The sequence below is a fragment of the Falco peregrinus genome, chromosome 11, assembly GCF_023634155.1.
Source record: "Falco peregrinus isolate bFalPer1 chromosome 11, bFalPer1.pri, whole genome shotgun sequence".
NCBI lineage: Eukaryota > Metazoa > Chordata > Aves > Falconiformes > Falconidae > Falco > Falco peregrinus.
Window position 1 is genome coordinate 20,244,066 of NC_073731.1, and position 24,777 is coordinate 20,268,842.

The window sequence follows — 24,777 nt, forward strand, 5'->3', positions numbered from 1 at the left end:
CTCAGACTTATTCCCACAGAATTATAGCTTCACAGCTCAAGTCAAACTTGGAGATGTAAAATGGCAAGAGAAAGCTGATAATTTCAGTGTCAGCAAAAGCAACGTAGACTCCAAAATAGTCTCTTGCTTAAAGAAAACATTTTAGAAGATGCAAAGATCAAGAAATGAAGTTGTGAGCAAGACCAACCTTAAGCCAGAGTCTCTACCCTTCTACAAATATGAAACACCCCTAACTACACAAACTGCAGAAACATGGTGTCTTACCGCCGTCAGAAGAGAAAGAGAGAGGAAGAGCCTGTAACTATTTTCATCCAAAATTATAAAGCAGTCTTGCACAAAGTTTGGAAATGAATTCTTGACACTCAAGGTCTTTCTTCTACAGCCAGGTAAGATAGAAGACTGACAATCATCAGTCTAACAGAAAAATATAGTGAATATTTCAGGTTATTTAAAAGAAATATTTCTGATCATAGAGGATTTTATCAGAGCCGGGTGAAATTCTGTTGAATACCACCCCAGCTCTGAAAACACTAGAAAGCACTAACTTTGAATACAGCAGTGATGACCCTAGCACACACCAATGGCTTGGACAGCACCGACACATCCAGGAAAAACCTGCGGTGACCAAATCATATAATATATTCAGTAACTCCCCCTAAGTTTGCATGGTTTTAACACTGCTTGTCACAGCATTTCTCAAACCTAACTAGGTCAATGAATCCACGCACCTGAACATAAGGCGGTTACAAGTATTCTACTATGTGCATGATACTCACTTTGAGGATTTCACAACATATACGGCTTAATTTGTCAAAACATTCTGTTTTTCTCCTTAACAGACAGTAGTTTGATTTAAATAGCTTAACTATTTAAACAGGTTTTTTTAAACTGATGAAACAGATCACAGTTTATCAAATTTAGCAACGATTATAAAATAAAAGACATGATTAATGTGACTCCTTTACCACTTTCAGTGTACTCAAGTCAACCTTCTGAGACCAACAATTCATTTTACTTGATTTTGTGTCGCTTTCGACCCTGACAGATTTACTCTGTGCTGGAGACAAGAAAAGGGAATTTTTCTGTAACAGTCCAAATATAACAGAAAACTAGTGCAAAACCACCACACGTTCAAAAACTATCCCTGAACACAATTTGTAAAAATTGAGCTATGTAAAATTAGCAAATGCATAAAAGTTTTTCCTTGTTTAGAATATTAATATCATGAAAGTTGAGCCATTTAAGTCCAGCACCAATGGAACAAATACTGAGAAGATCAAAAACAGTTCTCCCACTTCTTTCTAAGAACAAATAAATATACCTCCTCTGAATGAGAACCTTGTGAGTCCCTCCACTGACAACACCAGAAAACTTGCCTCAGATCAAAGGACAAAGAAAATCACTGCCCAGGAGCTAAATTAGAAGCAATAGTTATTTTACCAAATGTGCACTGCTTAATTGCAGTGCTGAGAAAAGCTAAAGATTGGTGTTGTCACTAGTTTGACACAAACGTTTAGATAATTACTCCAAACTAGTAACACATCTCAATTTTCCATCAAAATATTTTTAATAGTATTTTTCTCTGTAAAATACAACAACACCGGCCAAAACCAACAGTAACGTATTAATGACCTTTCTATCAAGATCTGGCGCTCACACCCTTATAAATTAAAACACAGCATAGCCTGAAGGTATTTAGAAAAGACCACTGGTTTGTGCAAGTCAAATTCTTGAGTTAACACTGAACTTGGCACTTCTGGTTCCACAAGACCAGTACAAAACGACTCCAGAAATGTAGGATCACATTTCTCATCGCTGCTTAGAACAGTGGAGACAAACTGCAACTCACATACATACAGATGGAGGCAGTTGTGCCTGTTGGACTCTGCAGACAAGAGATGGAGTGTCCAAGAGGAACTCAGTCAGGTCTTTGGCCAGAAGGGAAGAGGCTCTCCTGGAGCTCAGGGAAAAAAATATCTGCAGGGCATGCAGATACAAATTAGCTCTCTGAACTTCCCCACTGAAGAACAAACGTTTTTGCTTTTATTAGCTAGCTGTCACGTTGAAGATACACATTTAACACACTTGTTAGAGGGGCACAGGCTAAGTATAACTTGATTCAGTCTCTCCCTACAGAAGAGGAAGAATTAAAAAAAAAACCACCCAAACAACTAAAGAGAGAATCCACTGAAAGATTTTTGCCTAAGACTAAATTTCCTTTCATCAGAATAACCTGTAGGGGAGATACAATATTAATGTAAAAATCTTTTGAAATACTAGAGAGTATGGCAGCATATCAACAAAGACATTCTCAAACAGCAATTAATTGCCTGAGGCCAAATTCTTGTATTTGCAAGTTAAGAAAATCAGTGATTTAACTCTTTCATAGCATACTGGCTCAGCTGAACGCTCAGGACCATTAGACTACCTGTTTCTTTCCTGCATTCTCACTACTTCCAGGTACAAAGTAGTATGTCAAGACTATTTTTTTCCTCACATATCTGTTGGAGGAAATTGGCCATCTCGTAACAGCAACACATAGGTAAGGGAGTATATGGGAGATAAAAGTTTTAAAGGAAGGGGGGACACAGACCCCAACAAACAAGAAGTCCTCAACAGTTCTGGTATCTACCAGCTGAAAACAGTAGGCATGAAAGTAAAAATTCTTTACCCCATATAAAGTGATGCTTGGACCCCACCACCCACTGTGCAGAAGCATTTCAGGGATGGGGGGAGGTGGGAAGGTGCTGGAAGGCATACCTGAAAGGACCTTGGCACTTGCTAAGTTAATGAATCTGCAATGGCAGACATCCTAGAAACTCCTTCAAATATGGATCAAACCAATCCAAAAGTACAATTGAAGCTCTGTAAATAGCACACTCAGGTGCCAGGGATTACCCACACCACACAAAAAGAAACAGCTCAGGCCCAGGGTTGCTGCAAAAAGCAGCATCAAGTGGATGCAGTGCTCCGGCTTCAGGGGACAGCTCTTCACCGGGAACAGCTGTAGCTGCTTTTGTGCAGCTCTGAGCTCAGATTCACAGACCTTGCCAAACTCCTCTTGGCTCCACAATAATTCACCTCTGGAGCCTCAACAATCTCTTTGCACAAGTGCCAGAGGATGCAGGACCAACACTCCCAATTTTTGCTCCCAGGATTCAGGCTTATTAGCCTCACAGGGGAGCCCCCTGGGTGTGCTGGAGCCAAGCAAACTCCACGTAGGTTTCAGCTCTCTCTGTGGGATTCCCAGAGGACTGAGGAAATTATTAACTCAGCCCCAAAGATGCAGAAACACTTGATCTGACTACACCATGATTTCACCAGTCAGCTGAAGGGGCACAAAACATCACTTGGGAAGAATGACACAAAGACAGATGCAGCGACAAGAAAGATAGAGCCTAGCAACTCGGTGAGGGCCCACCTAAAGGTGGATTTGAGCGCTGATCAGCCACGAGGCTCTGCAAGCCCATGTCATGAGCTGGAGGAACATCACAGCTGAGCCCAGCCCAGCTCAGCCCAGTGGATGCACATCGTGTCCCCCAGTGCCCTCTCTGACCGACTGAAAATGGGAGTGATGCAGGCAGAGTACTGCAGCACTGACTTCGGTCAGCAGAGACTTGGCCGTCACTGGGATACACAGAAACACACTGCTGATTCTGGAACACCATGTGAAAACTTCCTTCTTCTAATAGTTTGGAGCCCTCAGCTCCCAGGTGACAGTAAAGCATAGCCAGGTCGTTCGCTTTTTGTGCGTGCGGGCTGTTAACCTCAGCTCAGGTCTGCCCATCTGCGGCCCGAAAGTCCATTATGTGAGCATGAAAACAGTGATCATGCCCTTCCTCCTCTCAGCCTTCATGTGGCAAAAATAGAAATGTCCAGCTATTTAACTCTCTTTTTGTGTGATAAGGTTTCAGTCTGTCTCCACACCACCACAAAATTTACCTTGTTATGACTGTGGGTGCTGTAACAGCATGCAGTGTTACAGAGAACCCATCAGGGTTTTGATGCATTAACATTTTCCATAAGGCTGCATTTCTCCTTTAGCATTACTTCTGATAAATCCTGGGATTGCATTTGTGTTTTCCTAATAAGTGAAATAAGCTCAATCTTTGTATGAATAATTAGCATCTCACAGCCCTCTTCCTCGCCATTTACTTCTAGCAAATAACCAGCTAAAACACTGCCAGCAACTCCTGCATATATGATTTTGAATAATTTAATTTTGTCTTATACTAGTCCATGCCTCAGGAGCATCTAGGTCTTACTGTACTAAAATCTCAGCTTCCACCATATCAGTACGGTCTCTCAGTTTCATGTCATCAGTGAAATTCTGTCAGTGCTCCTACTTTCCTGTGTTAAGTTCATTAGTGTAAACACTAAGCCAAATAGGTCCCAGCAGGCTGGAGGCAGATGTTAGCAACTGGAGTATCTACTGCAGGTTCTCTGAGAGTTTATAGCCTGCTAGAGAAGAAAGGAATAAATACATCAGTGAAACAAGGTGCTGCTACTGAGAGGGAGGCCTAGAAGCCTGCCAGATCTGCAAGGAAACAAGTGCATCTTCTTCACAGTCACTCTAAGCCAGCGCACTTACCTTGCCTGCAAGGAAACTGCTGGTAAAGCATGCAACACCAAGAATCCAGGACTAAACTAGGGGTCAGTAAAAAAAATTGTAGACAAACAGCAGACAGTGGCTGAAACTTTTCTGCAAAGCCTCGTTGCCTCAAAAGGAAATTTCCATTAACATAAATAAGCTTTTAATCAGGCCTTATACAAGAGAGGAAGAAAGGGGGAAATAAAGAAAAAAGGGGGAAATACAGGAAAAAAAAAAGAAAAAAGCAGCACAAAGGTTAACAGTAAAATTCAACTTCAAACAATGCCTATTAATTCACTCTTGGAAGAGAGTGTAAAACCCAGCAATTCCGGGAAAGCAAGCAGACAGGTAAGACCGATGAAAAACACGGCAGGTGATAACAGAGAGCAAAGATAGGGCAATATAAACCACCTGAAAGGCTGGAATTGGCGCTTCTCAGCACAGACTCATGCAATGACACTTAGGCAATTTATTACTTTCTGTGAATCATATTCTTAGGGCAATATGCGAGGTTTTCAGAGGACCATAATAATAAGAAGTGAAAGGAGTAGTAAAAAAAAAGAAAAAAAAGATCAAAGAAGCCTTTGTAGATTAAGTCAGAAGTACTTACAGAGAAGAGCAATTCAGAAGACATGAAAGCTACTGTTTAGATCCTTCTGAAATTTGAAGACAGTGACATAAAAAACCCAAAATCCTCCTGGTTTCCAAAAAATATGCATCAAAATGAAATTCTCAAGGAATACACAGGAGTCTCCTAGAGGCATGTGAGAAGCCCTCATCTTCGATTACTGATTTCGTCAACAAAGCTAGACAAAATATTAGAAGGACGTATTTTATATCACACTTTTCCTCATTTAGGCAGACCTTGAGGTAGCCCCACAAATCTGTGCTGTAATACTCTGCTCTTCAGCTAGCAAGTGTATGCATAATGGAAAGTCTAATGAGTAGATTTTATATATAAAGTCTATTTATATATATATATACGCATACATACACAAAGTAGATAATAGTGACTAAATAACAAAATTATCTGGTTCTCTAAATGGTCATAAATTTAATTCTTAAGAAATCATTACAATAATCTTATCTTGCAAGTTATTAGTGACTATTTTTTAATCGGTCCCACCCCCCCTAGTTTGAAAAAGCAACATGAAGTGATGCATCAAATCCCTCAGCTCAGTTCTACTTGTGTTTAGCAGCTGAATCTTAACTTTCAAATGACTTCCAAGCAAATGATAAACCCAAAAAACCTCCAACTAGCTTGGCCAAGGAGAACTCTAATAATATACAATAAACTACCACATCCAGAGTACATTTATTCATCTGTCTTCACCTTCTAGTTACTTGACCAGTGAAGTTATGCTTTTTAATACTACAAATAGCTTCTTTCCCACAAGCTTTCTGCTTTCAGGCCTGTGTCCAAGAACTCTGTAGGACCACTAACCTGAGGGACAAAGGCTTAGAAGCCTGTTTCTAATTTAAACTAGTGCTAACAGCACAAAGATGAATACAATCAAATTCAGCCACCATGCGCAGACCATTACATTTGAAGAAGGAATTCAAACACGGCTGCAGGTTTGCCGTCTCTCACCCTGAGCGATGTGTCAATGCTTGCTGAACCTGACAAGCCGACATGCACTGACACTATCGAGCGGTGCTGCAATGCGAGCCACACAGTCAAAAAAAAGCAGATGAGAGATTTGCCTTGGTTTGGAATGGTTTTACTGCTTTGCCTTGTGATTTTTTACTAGATCTTTCGTTATTAGTTTTATATAACTAGGCAAGTAAATCATAGTTAAACCCCTGCTTTCGCATGTACCAGGTGACATTAAGAATCTAGGTATTAACCAACAGTCACCATCTGCATTGAAATAATTCCAGTTTAATATTATACTCTAGCTTTTTATTAAGAAAAAGGACTCAAAAAGGAGTGCTGGACACAAGTGCAGTAAGACTGCATCTAAATGCTCCCTTCTTAAATAAAATCATGACTTCAAGAATCCACGACCAAAAATCCCAAATACCAGTTTCTTTTTCTGACAGTATCTGTGGTTTTTACTGCCAAGCACTGTGCCTGAATGACAGCAAGCAGCCCAATAATAATGAGATAAACAGGATCTCCATTTGCCCTCAGGTGCGTAAGCACCTTCAGTAAGCATGTGACAGAAAATCTGTGTCTGATGAAAAAACCTGATCTGTGGTGGTTACTGAATGTTGCACACTCGGTGGACAGGGCACACTGTCAGCAGGGTAAATTTTTCCATTGTGTGCTTCCCAATTGCTCTGTGAAGCTAGAACTATAGTACTAGTATTAAACTAACAGAAGAAAAAGTACTGGAAACTAATAAAGTGCAATCTAAAAAGAAACAAACTTAGGAATGCAGTGAATGTTTTTCATTAATGCTTTCACATATGGTTTTTATTGCCATCCAAAAACATCTAAGTGTCTCTTATTACTTTATAATAAGTGAACAAGTGATTCATATGCAGAGCTGCTATCACTGAAAACCAAACTCAAACACAGAACCTCAGTGAAAAAAATTACCTTTCCTCTTAAAATAAGCCAGGTCTTCAACTTCTGGGTATAAAAATACAAATACTTTATGATTAATACTTCAAAAATGTCTCTGCTGAAGTGAAAAGCAAGATGGCTTTTATAGGCAATTATAAACACCTGCTGGTAAAGGATTTAAAACAGTAACTTTAGTTAGTGTCCTTTTAATGCTTAGTAAGCACCTGTTCATTTCACCCACAGCTTTACTGGTTTTTCACATAATTTTAATACCTCCTAGTACTGGATTTTATTGTAAAAAGGTTGTCCTGGTTTACAAAGCTAAACGAAGAAGTGTTCAAAAATAAGTTGAAAAACCTAAACCCAAAAATCTCTTCATCAAATATATGGAAGTGTGTGTATTTCCCTCATTGCACTGGCATGACCGAAGTGCTCCTGTCTGCATTACCTCTGCTTCAGCGTGTACCCAGCTGCATAAAGCCAGGACTAACCTTAACGTGGAGCAGATGCAGCTCAGCCCAAGCGGGAGCGAGAAAGGCACAGAGGGAACAAATGGGTACTGAGGCAGAAGGTAAGTGAGTAACACCGGTAACACACGCGGCCTGGGCACGGTGCTACACAGAACCTGAAGGGCTGCCTGGGGGCAGCTGCAGGGGAGAACTACCTGGGTCTTGCTGTCACCCACATGCAACACCTTCAGCATGCTCTCTGGGGACTCCACACCAAAGGCGATTCAGACGTCAAAGCTAATGTCTTTCACTGCTGAAGCTAAGGTCCTCACTCGCTCCTCAAGCCTTTCACTTGTACAGCTAACACATGCTATCAACAGAAATCACAGTGAATGTGCACAGATGGTCACAACACAGATAATACTGCAGTGACTTCTGCTGCTCAAAAAATAAGATGTGCAAAAACATATTTCTCTATATTCTGTGGTACTGCACTATACTGACAGGTTCCAAAGCAGTTTCTTTAACAGATGAATCAAAAAAAGGAAACAAACTGATTCCAGGATGTTCAAAGCTACACAGAATTGTCATCTTCCATCCCGTTACCCCATGCAAACACCTTCTGCTGTGATAATTCGTGGTTGCACTACGTTTCCAAACTTGTTTCATGTGTGTATAAAGACAACGTATCTATGTAGATTTTCTTTGAAGCTTGACAGTTTGCACACCGGCAGTCTTTCCAAGAGCCTCCTTCACACAGGTTCTAGGAAGCGCACTGACACAATTGTTAGCACAGGAGGTGTGTGCCGGGGGTGTGTGTGCGCAGTGTTTCACACACAGCCCACTGACAAGAGCAGTTCAAGGGAGCTGCTGTAACTTAATGAACACCGTGCTAGAGACTGCTCGGGTCTGGCAGCAAAGGCTGGCAAGCTACAAGGGAGTGTTAAAGCAGCTGTAACTTTTCACACCTTTGGGTTGCAGAGCAGGAAGGTCCTGCCCAAGCGGCATGAGCAGAGGCTACCCTTCATCCCACCCTGCCTGAGCCAACTCTGTCCAGCTGCACAGGATTTACCTCCACAAACCATGTTAACTGCCTGTGCCATGCCAACCTCCTGACCCACTGAGTCAGGGTGCCAGCTCGAAATTGGTTATTTACGTGGCAACCAACAAGTACAAACCAGGCTGAAGTCAGCTGCCCTGAACAGGACATTGCACTACACAGAACCAGCTGAGTATTGCCAAACGTATACTGGAAAGGATGGAGGGACCCTCTGCAACTACAGTAACTAACAGGTGGTTACTTCTATGGCAGTAAACGCAACCCAAAACCTAACAGACCTTACGCACACACACAGACACATACTCAAAAGGCTGTCAAAAGATATATTCATTGGTCCATAAGAAACAAAAAACAAAACCCAAAACTTTGCAGGCTAAATCCTGCTAATTCTAACTTCATCCATGTTAAAGGCAGAATGACGTTCTGCCACTATAACATGTTTAAAATGTTAGTAAATGCATTTTCTATGACAAGACTTCCTCTCCATACACTTGGGGCCACGTCATGTGCATCATATTTCTCTTTCATTCCAGCTGGGCTCAGAACAGACTACGGCAGCACACACATGGAAGGTGCCTGTTCATCATTCAGCAAAAGTTCACATCATCTGCAGAGTAACACAACGGATAGCAGGGCACACATCGAGGCCACGTAAGTTATAGCTACCAGGATGAGAAAATTGAAGGATGGTCCATTTTTGGCAGAACACACAGAATTGTAAGCAGCACATTGTAAGAAAAGAATTAGTATTCAAAGTATTTTAGCTGTATGCAACCTCATTTTGTGAAAAGTTGTGTTTGCTAGAAAGGATGTTTTCAATGTAACAGTTTAATTCTGGGAAAGCTAAATTGCATCTGGTCTGGACAATACTGACTAGTTTTCTTTTTACGGTAACCATTGCTGCACATATGTACTGTTCCACAGCTGGAACATTCCTTTCTTTGTTCCTGATGCTTATACATCCTTTCACCCCTCTTGTCTTTGAAGGATGCTTTTGGTAAGTAACAATATAAACTGTTTTTAAATCTGTAATTTCTCTATGAATTAGAAAAAGATAAAGCAATTGGATTCAAGTTGATTTTGCTTTCATTACAACAATTCATATATTAAGTTCCTAAAAAATTTGAGTGTTTTTTTCTTTTTGAAAGAAAATCCAGAGGAGACCAAATGTAATCAAACCATGTATAATGTAATCTTGCTTACAGCACAGAATTTTGAGATTACAGATTTGTTAATTAGCAAAAAAGCATGACAGAAAACCTCTGTACATAGATACATGTTTTGTAAAGCATGCACTTGGGTTACATGCTTCAGTTTTGAAACTGCATGCTTCAGTACAGTTTGCAGGACATCAAAGCAGAGTAGTTTTGCGGCACTAAAAGTGGGTTTCTTTTGTTGTCATGTCCCACCATGTTCAGATAGATGGCTCCTTTTTCTGTCTGAACAAGCCAGCAGCAGCAGGTAGCCACAGAATGCAAGATTAATCAGTGCAAAGATATACACGTTAGAAGAGACTAATTTTTCATTTTAGGAGGCTGTATTAAAACCTTCAGTCTCTGTTCTTGTCTAATCAGAGTGTATATGTTGTAACATTGGCAAGACAGCTGAGATAAAACAAATCTTTTAGTTGGCAGTTCTTAATATTCTAGTATCTTGGGCAACAATGCAAGACTTATAGAACCTTATTTGAACACATATTCTTCTCTGAGGAAATTATGTGCGTAGTAATTTATTTTAGACTACCCTCAAATAATCCCTACATAGACTGCGAAGTGCATATGCATACATATTTCCATAACAAGAAAGCTGAAATATTTATTTAAATGCTCAAAGTTTTTAAGAGATCGTGCACCGATGCTCTTTGATGGTGAAAAGCCAAATAAAAGATTTGTGAGAGCGCTAAATTAGAAAGCAACCAAAGGGCATAGGTTAATTCTTACCTTGGCTGTTTTTTTCACGAGTTGACATTTTTGCTGGTTATGGGACAGAAATAGAATATCTTAAAACTATTTCTAAAGTCTCACTCATACCTGCTTGGATGAAGACTGGCACATAGGTCAAAACTTTACATTTTTTTTTTTCATAAGCTCTCTCTATTTATGCACATACACACAGAGAAAATAATCAAAAAGGCTTTTTGTTTTACAAAAGTAAAACGAAACCTCCCACCACCCACCGAAAATTTCTGTCCTTCCTAAAGATCCAATTTGATGAGGCATTTCTCCATAATTTCAAAGTTCCGTATATAGGTCTTGAGTAACATTTGGCCAGATGAATTCTTGGAGTAATTATTAATGCTATTTTAGTTCTATATCCCTGTTTCATAAGCAGATGTCCCAGTGTATTCATTTACAGGAAATACTATTCAGTCAAAAGCCAATCTTTTCAACTTCATCCAGTTTTTAAAAATAAATGTTTTTATTTACCTTGGCTGACAATGACATCTTTGTGCCTGGCAAAAAAAAAAAAAAAATTGTTAATAATATGTGAAATTCTTATCAAGCCCATACCATCAAGTTCTTACACATTATCGCATTTGGCAATCTCATCAGATTCTATGTACAGTGTAACTGTAGTATAGGATGCTAAATAATAACTGTGGTCACTGCAGTACCTTTTTACCCATGTATTATTTTATGCAGTTCACTGTATCTTTTGAGTCATGTAAAAGTCTTTGGCCCTATAGCAAGGGTTCCTAATAATTACTGTAATAACAACAAAATACAAAAAGCTCTTAAAATTAAATGATGGAGGACGTATTCCTTGTGCATGGAAAATTCCATTTTGAGAGAACAAATTTGTAATAACCAAATGTTTTAAGCTGCCAAACACCCTCAGGCCTGCAGGCAAGGCATTTAACACCTGTCAAAATAAGCTGTCAGCACACAACAACATAAATTTTTCTAGGAATTAACCCTGTTGGATGCATGGATTAAATATTAGCAAGCTGTGGTTTCATTCACACTGGATCCATGCATTACTGGATGTACAACGCAAAGTCTTCAAAGCAGTGCAGTTGAGACTAAGAACTAAGAATGAACTATTGACAAAAAACATCAGTCCTTTATTTCCGAAGAGGGAAGAAATACTAATTTCCCAGCTTCAGAGCTACTTCCTACCAGAACAACACTCCTTGATGGGAGAATGTATTGCACAAAAAACCCTCTTGAATTCAATTCGAAATTCAGCAGAAAGGTATGAATGGCATCCAGTATTTTTAGCTGGATGGAGGTCAAATTTTTGTAACAGTGACAAAGGGTCAAACATACGCATGAGGAAAGTCATCTCGGACTACTGGTAGACTCACCCTTCACCACACTCCACGTGAAAAATTAAAACTGGATTCCCAGCCTTGCCTGAAGAACACTGAACGATAGGCTGCTGTGGGGTGGGAACCCTCTTACTTCTTACGGCTTTATCAGGCTGATTTACAGCCAGTGCTGACTTAAAGACTGAGCTTACTAAACAAAGTTCATATCCTGGGCTGATAACGCAAAGCATATGTAAAACATTTCTTTCCTGGGGCCCACATGAGGGGCTGAATTCTGCTCCTTGCACAAGACTCTGGTAACTTCAGGCAGATGAGGCCACCATTTCTTCACTGGGAACGACAAATGCAATATAACAATATGCCTTTGAACAACACTAACCAATTCTTTTAGAAAATGGGCACATAGGATGTGATTAAGAAATTAGTGTTAACGTGTGCTCTTGAATGCAAATAGTGCTTTTAGGGTAAGTCTGAGCTACGACCAAGGTATACAAACAGCCAGCCTTCAATCAGATGAATGTCTACAACTGATAATGTTTGAAGCCTTGTTTGTTGCCAAATCCTTTAAGACAAAATATGAACAGACAACTTTCCTCCACAATAATGAATCCCAATCTTTCCTTGTATGCTTTGTTGTTAGATACCTGATTTTTTTCTACATTAGATTGCAGAATGGCATCATTTAAAGTCTTTTAGAAAATAAGTAGAATCACAGGAAAATGCATCAAGATACTCTATTTTGACCATGCCTGAACCATTATACAAAATGTCAGTAAGAGTGAAATTTATTTTTTACTATTAGAAAATTTGAGTATACCACATTGTGAAAGATATTTTGGTAGCATTACAAAAACCAAGAAAAGAAAGTTGATAAGTAAAAATCAAGACAGAGGGTTTTTTCAGTCCAAAGTATTACCTAACAGCATCCTGCTGCAATCTGAATTGATTTTAAATTCTAGGGACTTTTAAATTATATTTTTAATTTTTAAAAATTATTTCAAATTATTAAAAATTAAAATTTTAAAATAAAAATAAAATTTAAGTAAGAATAAATAAGATAATAAAAATTAATAAAATATAAAAATGTTTTAATTAATTAAAATAAATTTAAATTCAAAGGGCTTTTAAATTCTAACAGTGAAAATCAATTCTAACAGGAAAAGAAGTATTTGCAAAATACGTCACCCAAAATCCCTCAAACACAGCACTTCACTGCTTTGCAGAACTCTTCAGGCTAAGCATAAGGCTTTTAGTAAATGTACCGATATCCACACCCAAGATTAATTTAAGATGTTTTTGTTCTACCCATTCCTAGGAAAGGAGGAATGCACTTGCACTACTCTTGACTCTAAGTATGTATTTGACAGTCTTATATGCAAGCTAAGGAGAGCGCCTACAGACACAATCATAACAAAACTGGTAATTACTCTGAAAGCTCTGAAGAGTTTTATTTGTCATAGTGGGAGGGATTTTCAAATAGTTTTGCCTTGGACTAGTTAATGGGTACTTGAATGAAGATTAATGAGCAGATGTATGAATTCTGCAGATAACATCAAGCTGCAAGAAGCTGCCAGCACACTGTGGGGATCTCGGCAAACAGGAGAGGGGTCAGTCAAAGAATCAGCACATCAATTTCAACAAATTCAGTGAAATAAAGTTAAAAAAAAAAAAAGAAATTAAGTGAATATGAAGTGGGAAGCCCAACTGGCAAAGAATACTGAGGACAAGAAGTGGGTAACAATAGGCGTCAACAACAAAAAGCAAACTCCTGTCTCTCTTAATGACAGGAGTAGGAGAAGTAACTACTCCGTGCTCTTCATCCTCGGTGAGGCCTCCACTGGAGGCCACAAACTGAGAAAACCTGCTGCTGAAGAAGAGCATGAGAGGGATGATGAGCTATAGCACATCACCTCCTGCAGGTGAAGCTGAAAAGAAGATCCTGCCTATTACCTAGAACCTGCAATCAGGAACCTGTTAAACAGGTAACTTGAGAGACCCACCTGAAAAATAGTAAGAATATATTCTTACCATTACAGTCTACTTTAGAAATACACATACTATGTCAAACTCAGTAAATTAACTTCAAGGAAATAAGACTGATTTGAAAATGCAAGTGAAATGAGGGAAAAAATGATTGGAATCTTCACAACAGTGGCATTAAGCCATAAATCTTAACTCACAGTGCATAATTCTGCTAATCCAAATGGCTACCATTAAAACACATTTATACTCAAATCCTGTATTCACATTTTATAATGATTTTAAGATTCCACAGACACCTAGAAGCACAACATCGGCAGGTTATGTAGATAATTACTCCTGGTAAAAACGAAAATGCAAACTGTCTCAGCATATTCATAAATAAATTCATTAAAATTATGCAATTTCATAATATTTTGACTGTAAAGTTCACTTGCTTTTATGTACCAAACTGATACATACTTGTCTGCATTCTTTGCCACTTTGGATATTAATTTAGATGTCGAGGCTACTCTCAGCAGCTTATTACGACTGTCATCAGAACTCTCCCAAGCACTGTGAGGTTTTTCCGCAGTCAAGGATTTCTTTATGCTAAAAGAAACAAAAATGTATTTTAAAATTACAAGATAATAACAATAACTGGAACTGGTACGCAACGAACAGATCAAGCAGCAGGAGACAAAAGCAGAGCTAGGTCTTCCTTCAAGCTGAAGCATGAAACAGGAAAAAAAGATTAGTCAAAAAGTTCTAACTGGATGAATGAAAACAATTGAGCAAGACAGTTGCAAAATGTCTTATCCATTCCTTTCCATTTCCAAATGCTCTTACATAAAGACTTGAACAAAATAACTCTATACTTCATTATTATATTGCTAACGAATCACAAATGTGGAGAAAAGTGAGTCTACAGTATACTAGCCTTAAAGAATAAACAATTTTTTAAAAAAATCACTACAGAAGGTAGGAAAGAAAAGTAGAATTTTTTTTTCCCTTCTTGATTGACTGTTCACCAGATTTAACACACTGATTTCTGAGGCAGAACAGTTCTGTAAGATTAGTTTCATACAGCTGTTTTGCACACAGCACATTCTAAACCACATTAGTGGCTTTAATCTTCTTAAAACAAACATCCGCAAACTTTTTGCATGAATAAGGCAAGCTACGTTTGGCCCAATACTACGGAGGACTGAATCCATGAATACCAGTATAATTTTTCAGCAATCTTATTGTAGCCAATGTACATTAATGGGGACCTGCATGTTTTGCAGTCACTGGTTCATTAATTTCATGTACATTTTAATCATGGAAAACATGTTCAAAAGTGATCTAGCCCAAATTATTCTTCAAGCTGGTCTGCACGTGTCCTGCTAACAGTATCGTACTTCATCCCGTCAGAAATGCTTTTTGCAGGATTAAGTCCTGAACTGCAACCTTAGAAACGGCAAGCAAGCTCCTTCCACAGCACCTCAAGAAGCTGAAAGATCCTGCGACAAACAAGTTAATCAAATCAAGTTAAACCATTAGGAGACTACAAAAGGCACCTTTTTTTTTTTTTTTCTCGCCACACTGCAAAAGATTAGTAAGCAAGACTTCAGACAAACATCTTTACAGTGAGATACCAGGCAGGAGAACAGGCCACAAGTTCAGCTTCAGACAACTGAGAGTTTGTGCAAGACATGGAGACAGAGCCTTTATGGAGTGTTATGACATGCATCAGTCAAGTGAAAGTTTAAATATTTATTAGAGCTGTGAATTCGAGCAATGCAAGACAACATAATCTTGTGAACTACAGTAAATGTCAGAAGAATAAATTTCATTTGAGAGTTTGTTTCAGTCTCCTAGAAAATTTCACACCATCCTAAACAAGGTGACAATGAAGAAAAAAGAAAAAAAAAAAAGAAATCACACGAAGTGATCTGCATAGTTTTGAAACTCAGAAGTAATCACCCAAATCTTAAAATCCATTTCCTTGACCTTAAAAAGCTATCTAAAAAAGGAAAAAAAAAACCAACAAAAAACCACCACAACAAAACCAAACTACCAGTTTTTTCTGTGCCTAATTCCAACTAAAATGAGTGGGAACACAGAGGCAATCCTAAATAAAAGTCTACATTCACTCAGGTCAAGCAGTTCTATGATTTGGGTGTAAACTCAGAACTTCACTCATGTAAAGAATCAGAATAAAAGTGAACAACCCTGCAACTTAGCAGGACTTGAAAAGAGAAGGGCCACAAAAAAAAATAAATTTCTAACTGCAGTCACTGTATAGAATAATTTAAGAAGAAAAACTCCCAAAGGAAGACTTGCAATGACATTTAAAAATTGCTATTACGAGTTGTAGAACACAGCCATGTGCAAAACACACAGCACAATTCAGCTATGCCAAAGCCTGTGAAGTGTATTTTGAGAAGGATCAATTCAGAGTCACCATTAAATATTTTAGAATGATGACTGATTAAAGATAATCTACCGTATAAGAATTTCAGTCACAGAGAACAAAAACACCTCTGTAATCTTAAAAATTTACTCAAAGAAAAAAAATTGCATTTTTACATATGGTCTGTTGCAATGCACAGTGAATGCATCTTCTCTAGCACAAAAAGTATCAAACATTTATTAACTTGATCATGAGATCAGAACTATTTCACATGACTTGTTGTCAAATATGAACTTGGTATCATTACAATAATTTTCTAGTTCTGTACTGTGGTACTGTGAAAACCTTTTAGCTGGAGCAGAACTCTTGCTTTCTTGAGTTTGCCTGTGTGTTTGGAGAGTCTGTGAGGAGGGCTGGGGAGAAGGTGATGCTTGAGTTTGTGGACTTTGATCATTAGAATGAGATTCCTCTTTTTTTTCTTTCTGTCCTGGAGGTTTTTCCTTCTTTTTTTCTGTACCGCTGTAAAATAAAGTATAACATGGGGGGAGGGAAAAATAAAAATGAGAACAAGCAAATAAAAAGGTGGGAGAAAATGTCCTCTGTAAAAGATGGGAGAAGCATGTAGCAACTTACTGTATATAATCACCAAAAGAACACTTTGATTATTTACTCACTCTCTTCAGGTTAGCATTTGCTGAAATAGGATTTGTTCACGAGCTCCAAAAATGAAAAAGGGGAGGGAGGCATGGAAGATTATTTACTTATTATTACTATACTGTTGCACTAAGTTTACTCCGATTTTAAAATAGATACAACTTAGATTTGAGTGTGTTCTTCATTTGCAGGTGTTTCAACAACATTCGAAGCTGTCACAAGTTGATGCATGAAAACTCCGCCATCCCTCAGAAAAAACCCCATCCTCTGGTTCAGCTCACCGCCGACCCTACCGTGCTGCCAGCCGTGCTTCGGGGCAAGCGAAGGGCAGGAGCGTGACTTGCACCATTCTCTGATCAGCTTAAGCCTATAAAGAAGGAACTATACTTCTGGCACTGTCTTTCTGGACATGCATGGTACCGCTTATCTTTGCCCTGTCACTGAACGAGTGAAATGCTGTTGCTGGCCCCTGGGCTCTCCCTGGCTGCACCAGAATTCAAAGAAAATTATCCCCAACAACTCATCGCTATATTGATCTGTAGTTGACTAACATCAGACTGTCTTGCCACTTCTTTAATGTCTTCAGTAAATGACAGCTAAGAAAACATCTTAACTTCATATTGCTGTATTTACTAGGTTAACATTTGAAACAGCTTTAAATACGTCATTAACAACCATAAATTCATTAAAATCCAAAGCAAAGATCCATTAAGTAAACAGAAAGATTAATTAAAAGGCTTTTCTATAAAACAGCGTGCTTTGCAATATACCGAGTCACACTAACAATAACAGGACCTGAAAGAGAAGAGTATTCTGTAGTACACAGCCTATTTTTTTTTTAAGATTAAAAAATAATAATATTCCATGGTAAATTTCTCAGTGAACAAAGTAAGATGGAAACACCAGCTAAAAAGGGAAAAGAGACTTTTTCTCTTAGGTTCAAAGCAACCTGCAAAGTAAAGAAGAATCAGCATCTTTCTGAAGGGAAGAATCCAGATTTCTATTCCCCCACATCAATTCCCCCCCTGCTCTGAGCCCATCTTGACTATTTGTGTTTTCATTCACCTTTCCCCCAAAAGCAATTTAAAACAGTAAGACAACATAAAAAAAAAAAAAAAAAAAAAAAAAAAAGAGTAAAAATGGGCCCTTGATTTTAATACAACATTCATAAGACCCTTTTTTGTTTCATTTGCTATTTCAATTAAAATATGTCATCTACCACCAAGACAAGGCCCTCAATGCTTATAATGAGTTCAACTTTTCTAAATGCTTGCAAAGAAGCACTGAAGAACAGGTCAAAATGTGAAAAATAATATAAAACCCAAAATACATTTTATAAGGATCACTCAGGATTATTTCTGTAAACCATATTAACTAGTTAAAAAACTCATATAATCCATCAAAGTTAATTTTCTTTTCAGAAACACAGATGAAACAAAACAGAAAGAGCTTTCACATTTCTTGAGGGTATATATGTGATCACAGAGAACAAAGCATGAAGAACTGTGGGGTTTTGGTTAATAATTTATAGCCAGAAGTCCTTAATTAACTAGAAGCATAAAAATTATTATTTTTTAATCAGAAGACTTAGCTTGCATTGCTGGATGCAAAAGCACACTACATGATCTTAATCTCTTCACAGTCTGCGGCAAGAATTGCATTATAGTGAAATAAATTATTGGAATCTTATCACTAAAGAAAACAAGAGTCACTAGTCCTTCTCCGACAGGTCCAACCACAGACCCCTGCACTCACTCTCCCATAAACACAGGATTTCTCATAATGAAGCCCATCTACTAGGACAGAGGAGTGTTGCTTTTGTTTTTTGGAGGGGTGGGCCTGTGTGTGTGTGTGTTTTCTTTTTTTAAAAGAAACTACCTTTTAGAAAGACAGGCTTCCAGTTTTCCCTTTCCCTGTACTTGGGGATTTCAAAATAAAGCCTAATAATAGTAAAAAAGATAAAGGAAGCAGGAGGAGAGAGAACACACAAATGATTCCCATAACTCCAGCCTGCAAATCTACAAAGAATGGTCCTACTCGGTCAGAGCAATGGCTCACCTGGCACCATGCCCTGTCTCTGAGAGGAGCATAAAAGGGGTCGTTGCCTGCAGCCCCTTTCACCACATTTTTTGTAATACCCTGTTACAAAGACACACCAGCAATCCTGCAATTCACCCCTGCGTTCCTCCAGCAGGCTCAGGTGAATGACACCTGCTGATAGTAGCATATCACCTAACTTACCAATTAGGTCTCTTATTTTCTGTGTTCTTGCCCAAACTCATTTAGCTCATCGGATCCATCTCCTAGACACCACAGGTTCAGGGTGGCAACCTCTCCAATGTCTTCACCGAGCTTGTCAGCTGTTGACTACACATTTCACACCTCTGCCATTAGGTTCACTCCTTAACTTCTCTGCTGGGGCACAAGAACCACTGGACCGCTCTGGTTTCCCTCTGGGTTGCAGCGCAAGGTATACCTGGGCTTCCAATACAGTGCTTTTATCTACAACTAAGTTGCAAGTGGGCTTCTTTTTTTGACTGCACTTAAATTGGAAGGTGAATTATGTACATATGTGGCAGTCTGGGTATTGAGTATCTTTTGTGCTGAATTTACTTGGTTTGCTCACTACTGCTAAAATCTTCAACCTAATTGTATTATAACCGGCTATTACAGAGTGGCTCTCCTACTAACGCTTCTTCAACCAGGTCTTGTGCAACAACCGACACAAATCAAAACCAGCACCTTTTCTTGTGGGTTTCTAAAGACTAGTTGTTCCGGGAAGCAGTCATTTAATGCATCCAAAAATTCTTTCCAAATCCCAACTCAATGAGGCATTTCTTCAGTCTAAATGTGAGTAGTTGAGAGCTATTAGTATCTATCCTAATTGTGCAGATTCTCTAACTTCACTTTGCACGTTTCACCCTTTGAATCACAGCAGTTGGCAGCTATTGTGGAGGGTGGTCATTTCTGAAACATGAAGACTATTCCTACCAGCTGTTTTCAGAAGAACCTTTAGTCCCAAGGGAAATGATCAAACAGGTCTCTGTGACAGTCATCTGCAGTACAAAATACAAACCTGTTTCCAGCTCTGGTGATATACAAGCTATGCAGCATGTTTTTTTTTCTCAAGTGTTTTGACACCTCTATCACAAGTCAGTTCCAGACTATAGCACTAAAATTTTCCCAACATGTACATGATTTCATCTCTGTCAACTGGACATCTTCTACCAGCTGTTCATGGTACGTTCCTGGGCTGTGATTTTAGTGACAGTGGATATTTTAGCACACCTTTGTTGAAACGAGATGTGCTGCTGCTGTGCAGCTACGGAGCCATCAGACCATCTCCATGATCTCAGTGTTCAGGTTGGTAGAACAAGGATTAAACAGTCCAAGAAATAAAACTGTTTGTCTATAGAAGAAATTCTCAGAGATGGCAGGTCTACAGAGGCCAGAGCCCTAGAAATGTACAATATTAAGACAGACACCAAACTTCAACAATAATGCTCTGGACACAAGTGGGCCTTCTGTTATATGTGACTAGATGTATAGCTACATACATTTAGAACACAAAAAGCTACAGGCAGGCTATGGGGTCTCTTTGGTAAGTAAAGCATAATTCTACATCAAGAGATGACAGTGTCCACCTGCTGCACTAGTTCAACCTCCAACCTAAAGAAAAGCCTGGACAAGCTGGGGTGAAGTATCCCATGACCAGCTGGTACTTCCTTTTGGCCTTCCTCCTCTTCACGGTAACAAGAGTGTTAGGAACAGTCACGTTTACCCTAACTTTGTTAATGAAATGGGACTACTATTGACATTCACTTGTTTCTACCAGGAAAACTATTTGGTGTTTAACAATTTTGTTGTTATTAAAAGCACACATCCAGAAAGCCTGAGGTTAGACCTCTTCTTTCACCTTTCTTAGCTGGTAATTTTACGAAAAGGCGAGTCTATTTTCTTCCAAATACCAAACTAATTTCATAGAAGAATGCATAGACAGGAAAGTGAAAGGAACTGCTGGCAAAACAGCTGAGGAGAGGACTCAGGTCTTCCTAAACCAAGCCTTGAAGAAGGGAATCAAGTACCTTCAGCTGCACCGGAAGCACCAAAACCTCCACTGGACAGTTATATGGGGGCCCAGGGAGAGCTGCCCTCCCTCATATTAAGGTTTTCCTTTTTTCTCCTTTTGGCCTGTCCAGGTCTTCTTTTAAAGACCTTAACTCAGATGAAGGAGCTGCTGGCCACTCCACGCTGCAATTCTGCTGCAGTCAGGTGCAGAGCACCCAGTGAATCAAGAAGGTGATTCAGCGCAAATGCAAACTGGACATGACGGGGAGCGGGCTGGCTTTCACCAGAGCGCCAAGAGCCACAGGAGCAAGATTAATGGTAAAGTGCTAACTAAGAAATACCTTCCTGCAGGAATGTCTTTTGTACTGGTGCCTGTCACACTAGCAGACAGAGACATACTGTGATCTCTTTGGATTTATTGCTGAAAAGTAAACATAAGAATTCAATAAAAAGAAAGATATGCAGTGCCACACAATGGAGAAGAGCAAAGAGCAGGGCATTACCCTTGCTCTCCAAATTCCAAAGGGCATGAAAGCTTTTCCTGGTTTATTCTCATACAGTTTATATTTGCACATAGCATTTTTATTCCCTGAAGTATATAATTTCCCTGTATTGTTAGATAGCAGTGTATTTACACCCATGGTGGAAGATAAACCAACCACTGGATTTACTACAGCACTCTACAAAAGCCAAGAATTTGTTCACGTAATTCACCACAGTTAAAACATTAAAGTATTCTCTGCCCTGCGGCTGTTTCTGGCAGCCTGTTCTTTTCAACAAATAGGAAAAGTTGCAAAAAGCTGAAAAAAAATGCAAAACCTACTAACTGAAGAACCCATGCAATGACTAACAGACCCGCAGAAGAAAGTTATACACAAACTTTGTTTGCTGTATGCAGCTGAAACCATCACATGGAGGGGAAAAAAGTTATTGTTTGGTACTTAGCTTAACTTAAAAAAATAAGCAGTGTTATTTCTACGCATTTGAGATCTGATACAGGTATTCTTCATGAAGATTAAGTAGCCATAATTTGTGTGAAGATTTTCTAGGCAAAACCATAAATTTATCTTGCACAATCCCCTATTGTCTCACAGCTATTTTGCTATTGTCTACGCTTTACACTCCAGGAAATGAAGTCAGTTTTGTCCTTTAATTTCCTTGAAAAAAAAAAGAGGATGAAAAAAAAAAAAAGATGCAGATGAATACCAGAAGGAAGAATTTTCCATTTCTATTGGAAATATATCTACCTGTTCTGTCCCTTAGTGAGAATGCATTTTGGACACTATACACTATAGAAATACCCTCCACTCATGAATTCTTTTAAGAACCTGCTGTAAGCAGCCTAACAACACGGTACATCTCAAAAGTTTATTTGTGCCTTACTGGACTTCAGGAAGCTCTGCTGAGAGTCATGCAGAGGCAAAAAAAATAAAATAAAATAAAATAAAAAAAAAAAATCAAACTTTTGCTCTTTGTTTTTGTTGGTTTTTTTTTTAAATCAAATTTAATTACAAGTCTGTACCTTTTTGCAGCAGATGAAAGAGTTTCTTTTCTGGCAACAGAAACAGATGAACTGTGGCTTGTTTTCCTGCTTCCTGTACTCCCGTTAGTTATACAGGACATTGAGATAGCTTCTCGAAGGGTTGGCTGACCTAGGGGGGGAAAAAAAACAATCATTGAAGAATGCAAGGTTTTACAGCTGTATCCAAAGATCCGTCTGAAAAACCAAAAGCTCTCAGATGTGGACCTGGTATCACACGGCAGGAGCCCCAGCATTCAGGACAACCATCTAGCCTATATCCAGAGACACACAGTCATGAAAGCTTTAACCTAGGCAGCTGGAGACAGGAGACCTGGAACACTAAGACAGGCAAAAATATGCCTTGAGAGGCACCAGCTTCTCCACTGCCACGCTGCCAGCAAATACTTCAATTCAGCGACATGCCACATTGCTTTCCAGTTGTGGTCAAAAGGAAGAATTATAGATTACAGCAAGCCTTGGGAAGCTGGTTGGCTCCAATAGCTGTGGAACAGCAGATCTAACTATTTCAACTCTGTTGTTCAAAACCATCACAGCTCAGATAACACCACACGAGGTTTGTTCCTTTCCATTTGTTTGGGTTTTTTTCCTAAAGTTAAAGAACTTGCACACAGAAGTCCTCCTCCTACTGAAAAAATTACTAAGTTATTTAAAGGTTGTGATTCTAAGGGTTCAAAAATGAAGTTTTTCAGCTGCCCCTTCCATCTTAAAAAGGTATTGACCTTTGAGCATATGCACTATGGTATAGTTATTAAGTTTCTGGTAAAGTTCACTCCATAGAACATCTGCCACATCCAGTGAACATTACAGACTCCCTCCAGGGATGAATCAAGACTGTCTATGTGAAGAAGGCTGTTGTCTGTCAGATGCCCACTTCACTCATTGCAGAAGTTTGAAACTATGCAGTGAATGTGGGAGGGGATTGCAAGGAAGACAGGGAGGGAAGGCTCTTCTATTTAAAGAGCTGAATGCTAGCCCGGCAATTGGCTCCCAGACCTGCCTCTGCCACAGACCATCAGTGAAATACAAGGCATTTAACTCGAACCTGACATTTCACCCTTTCCTACTAATTGTGTCCCTCTCCTTTTTTGTGTGCCTCTCTTATCCTGAGTAAGACCTCAGAGAAAGTTTTCCCCCCTCCTCTTCCCAAGTGCTAAACTTGTGCTTTTCCCCTCTGAATCATTACATGCCCTGAAAAAAATCCCTGGGCTAATCTAACATTAAGCATTCAAAAATCAGCGGTCACTTTTGACCCCATCTCCACGCCACATCCCCATTCCACAAGCAGCAAGCTGCTACTGCATCTCATGGGGTCACCGTGTCCGGTCACTCTGACTTCACAGACAAGCACAAAGGACACAACTGACGGGAAAATAACAGGTCTGTGTTTGTTGCAGGCTTGGAATAGTGCGAGATAGATAAGGCATGAGGCCACACACTGAAGAAAAGCGAGGAGTAAAAAAGCAGCCAGGGGGAATCTACTGCTTGGCACACAAGGGGGCTAACTCACACAGATGCACCATTTGAACAATACCAGCATTTGGTCCATTTGTCACATTGCAGCTCTATCAGGCAGGCTGAGAGGCAAATCAATTCTTATTTTAAACCAGCAGTTTACATATGAGAGACACCCATCAAGGGAATATTAGATTTCAGAAGTATTTGGATGGAGGCAGAAGGGGGCTGACCTGTGCTAACCATGTACTGCTTCAAACGCACTGAGCACCATGTCACCACATCTGAAATTCAGATCAGGAAAGCCAAAAGGAGCACACAGAATATCCCAGGCAGAAATGAGAACAAAGGAAATCTGAAGAAAGTGAAGACACACTTGAATACAGAAACGCTGCAAGTATCATTGTTCTTCCTAAATTCTGCATAAATCACCTTAGCGTGATTCCTTCCAACTGGTACTTCTTAAACACAGTTTCATTTGCAATCTACATATTTGGAATATAGATTTTATTTTAAAAAGTTAATATTCTGTACAAAACCTCTAAAGCTCAGAAGATTTTCACCCCTCTGCATAACTTAGATGCAAGAACAGAAGTGCATGAGCTTAAAAAGCACTTTTAGCATCAGAAGCCTATAAATTAGCTTATTTTATTTCCAGTGACAAAGTAAATCATCTTCTTTGAGGAAATGTGTAATATCAAGGATATGATTCACTCTTGAACTGTATATGACCTTAACATCTCCGTCTGCTCATTGCAATAGATCAATGCTTCTCCAACCATCACTATCATGGCCTTCAAGAAACGTGAATCAGGAGACG

The 24,777-nt window shown here is 39.1% G+C and overlaps 1 protein-coding gene across 7 annotated transcripts in view; it reads right to left on the bottom strand.

The window, feature by feature from the left end:
• The window catches only part of EML4 (EMAP like 4), a 163,030-nt gene that overhangs the window by 39,318 nt on the left and 98,935 nt on the right, over positions 1-24,777 (bottom strand). For 4 of the 7 annotated variants that reach the window (XM_055816123.1, XM_055816122.1, XM_013300193.3 and 1 more), the window contains 5 exons: positions 22,485-22,614; positions 16,586-16,759; positions 14,326-14,454; positions 11,039-11,064; positions 10,553-10,585 (listed from right to left, as the gene is read on the bottom strand). In XM_055816123.1, the coding sequence (XP_055672098.1) occupies positions 10,553-10,585; positions 11,039-11,064; positions 14,326-14,454; positions 16,586-16,759; positions 22,485-22,614 (492 nt within the window). The remainder of the gene's footprint in view (positions 1-10,552; positions 10,586-11,038; positions 11,065-14,325; positions 14,455-16,585; positions 16,760-22,484; positions 22,615-24,777) is intronic. The other 3 variants (XM_055816126.1, XM_055816124.1, XM_055816127.1) reach the window with 3 other exon arrangements.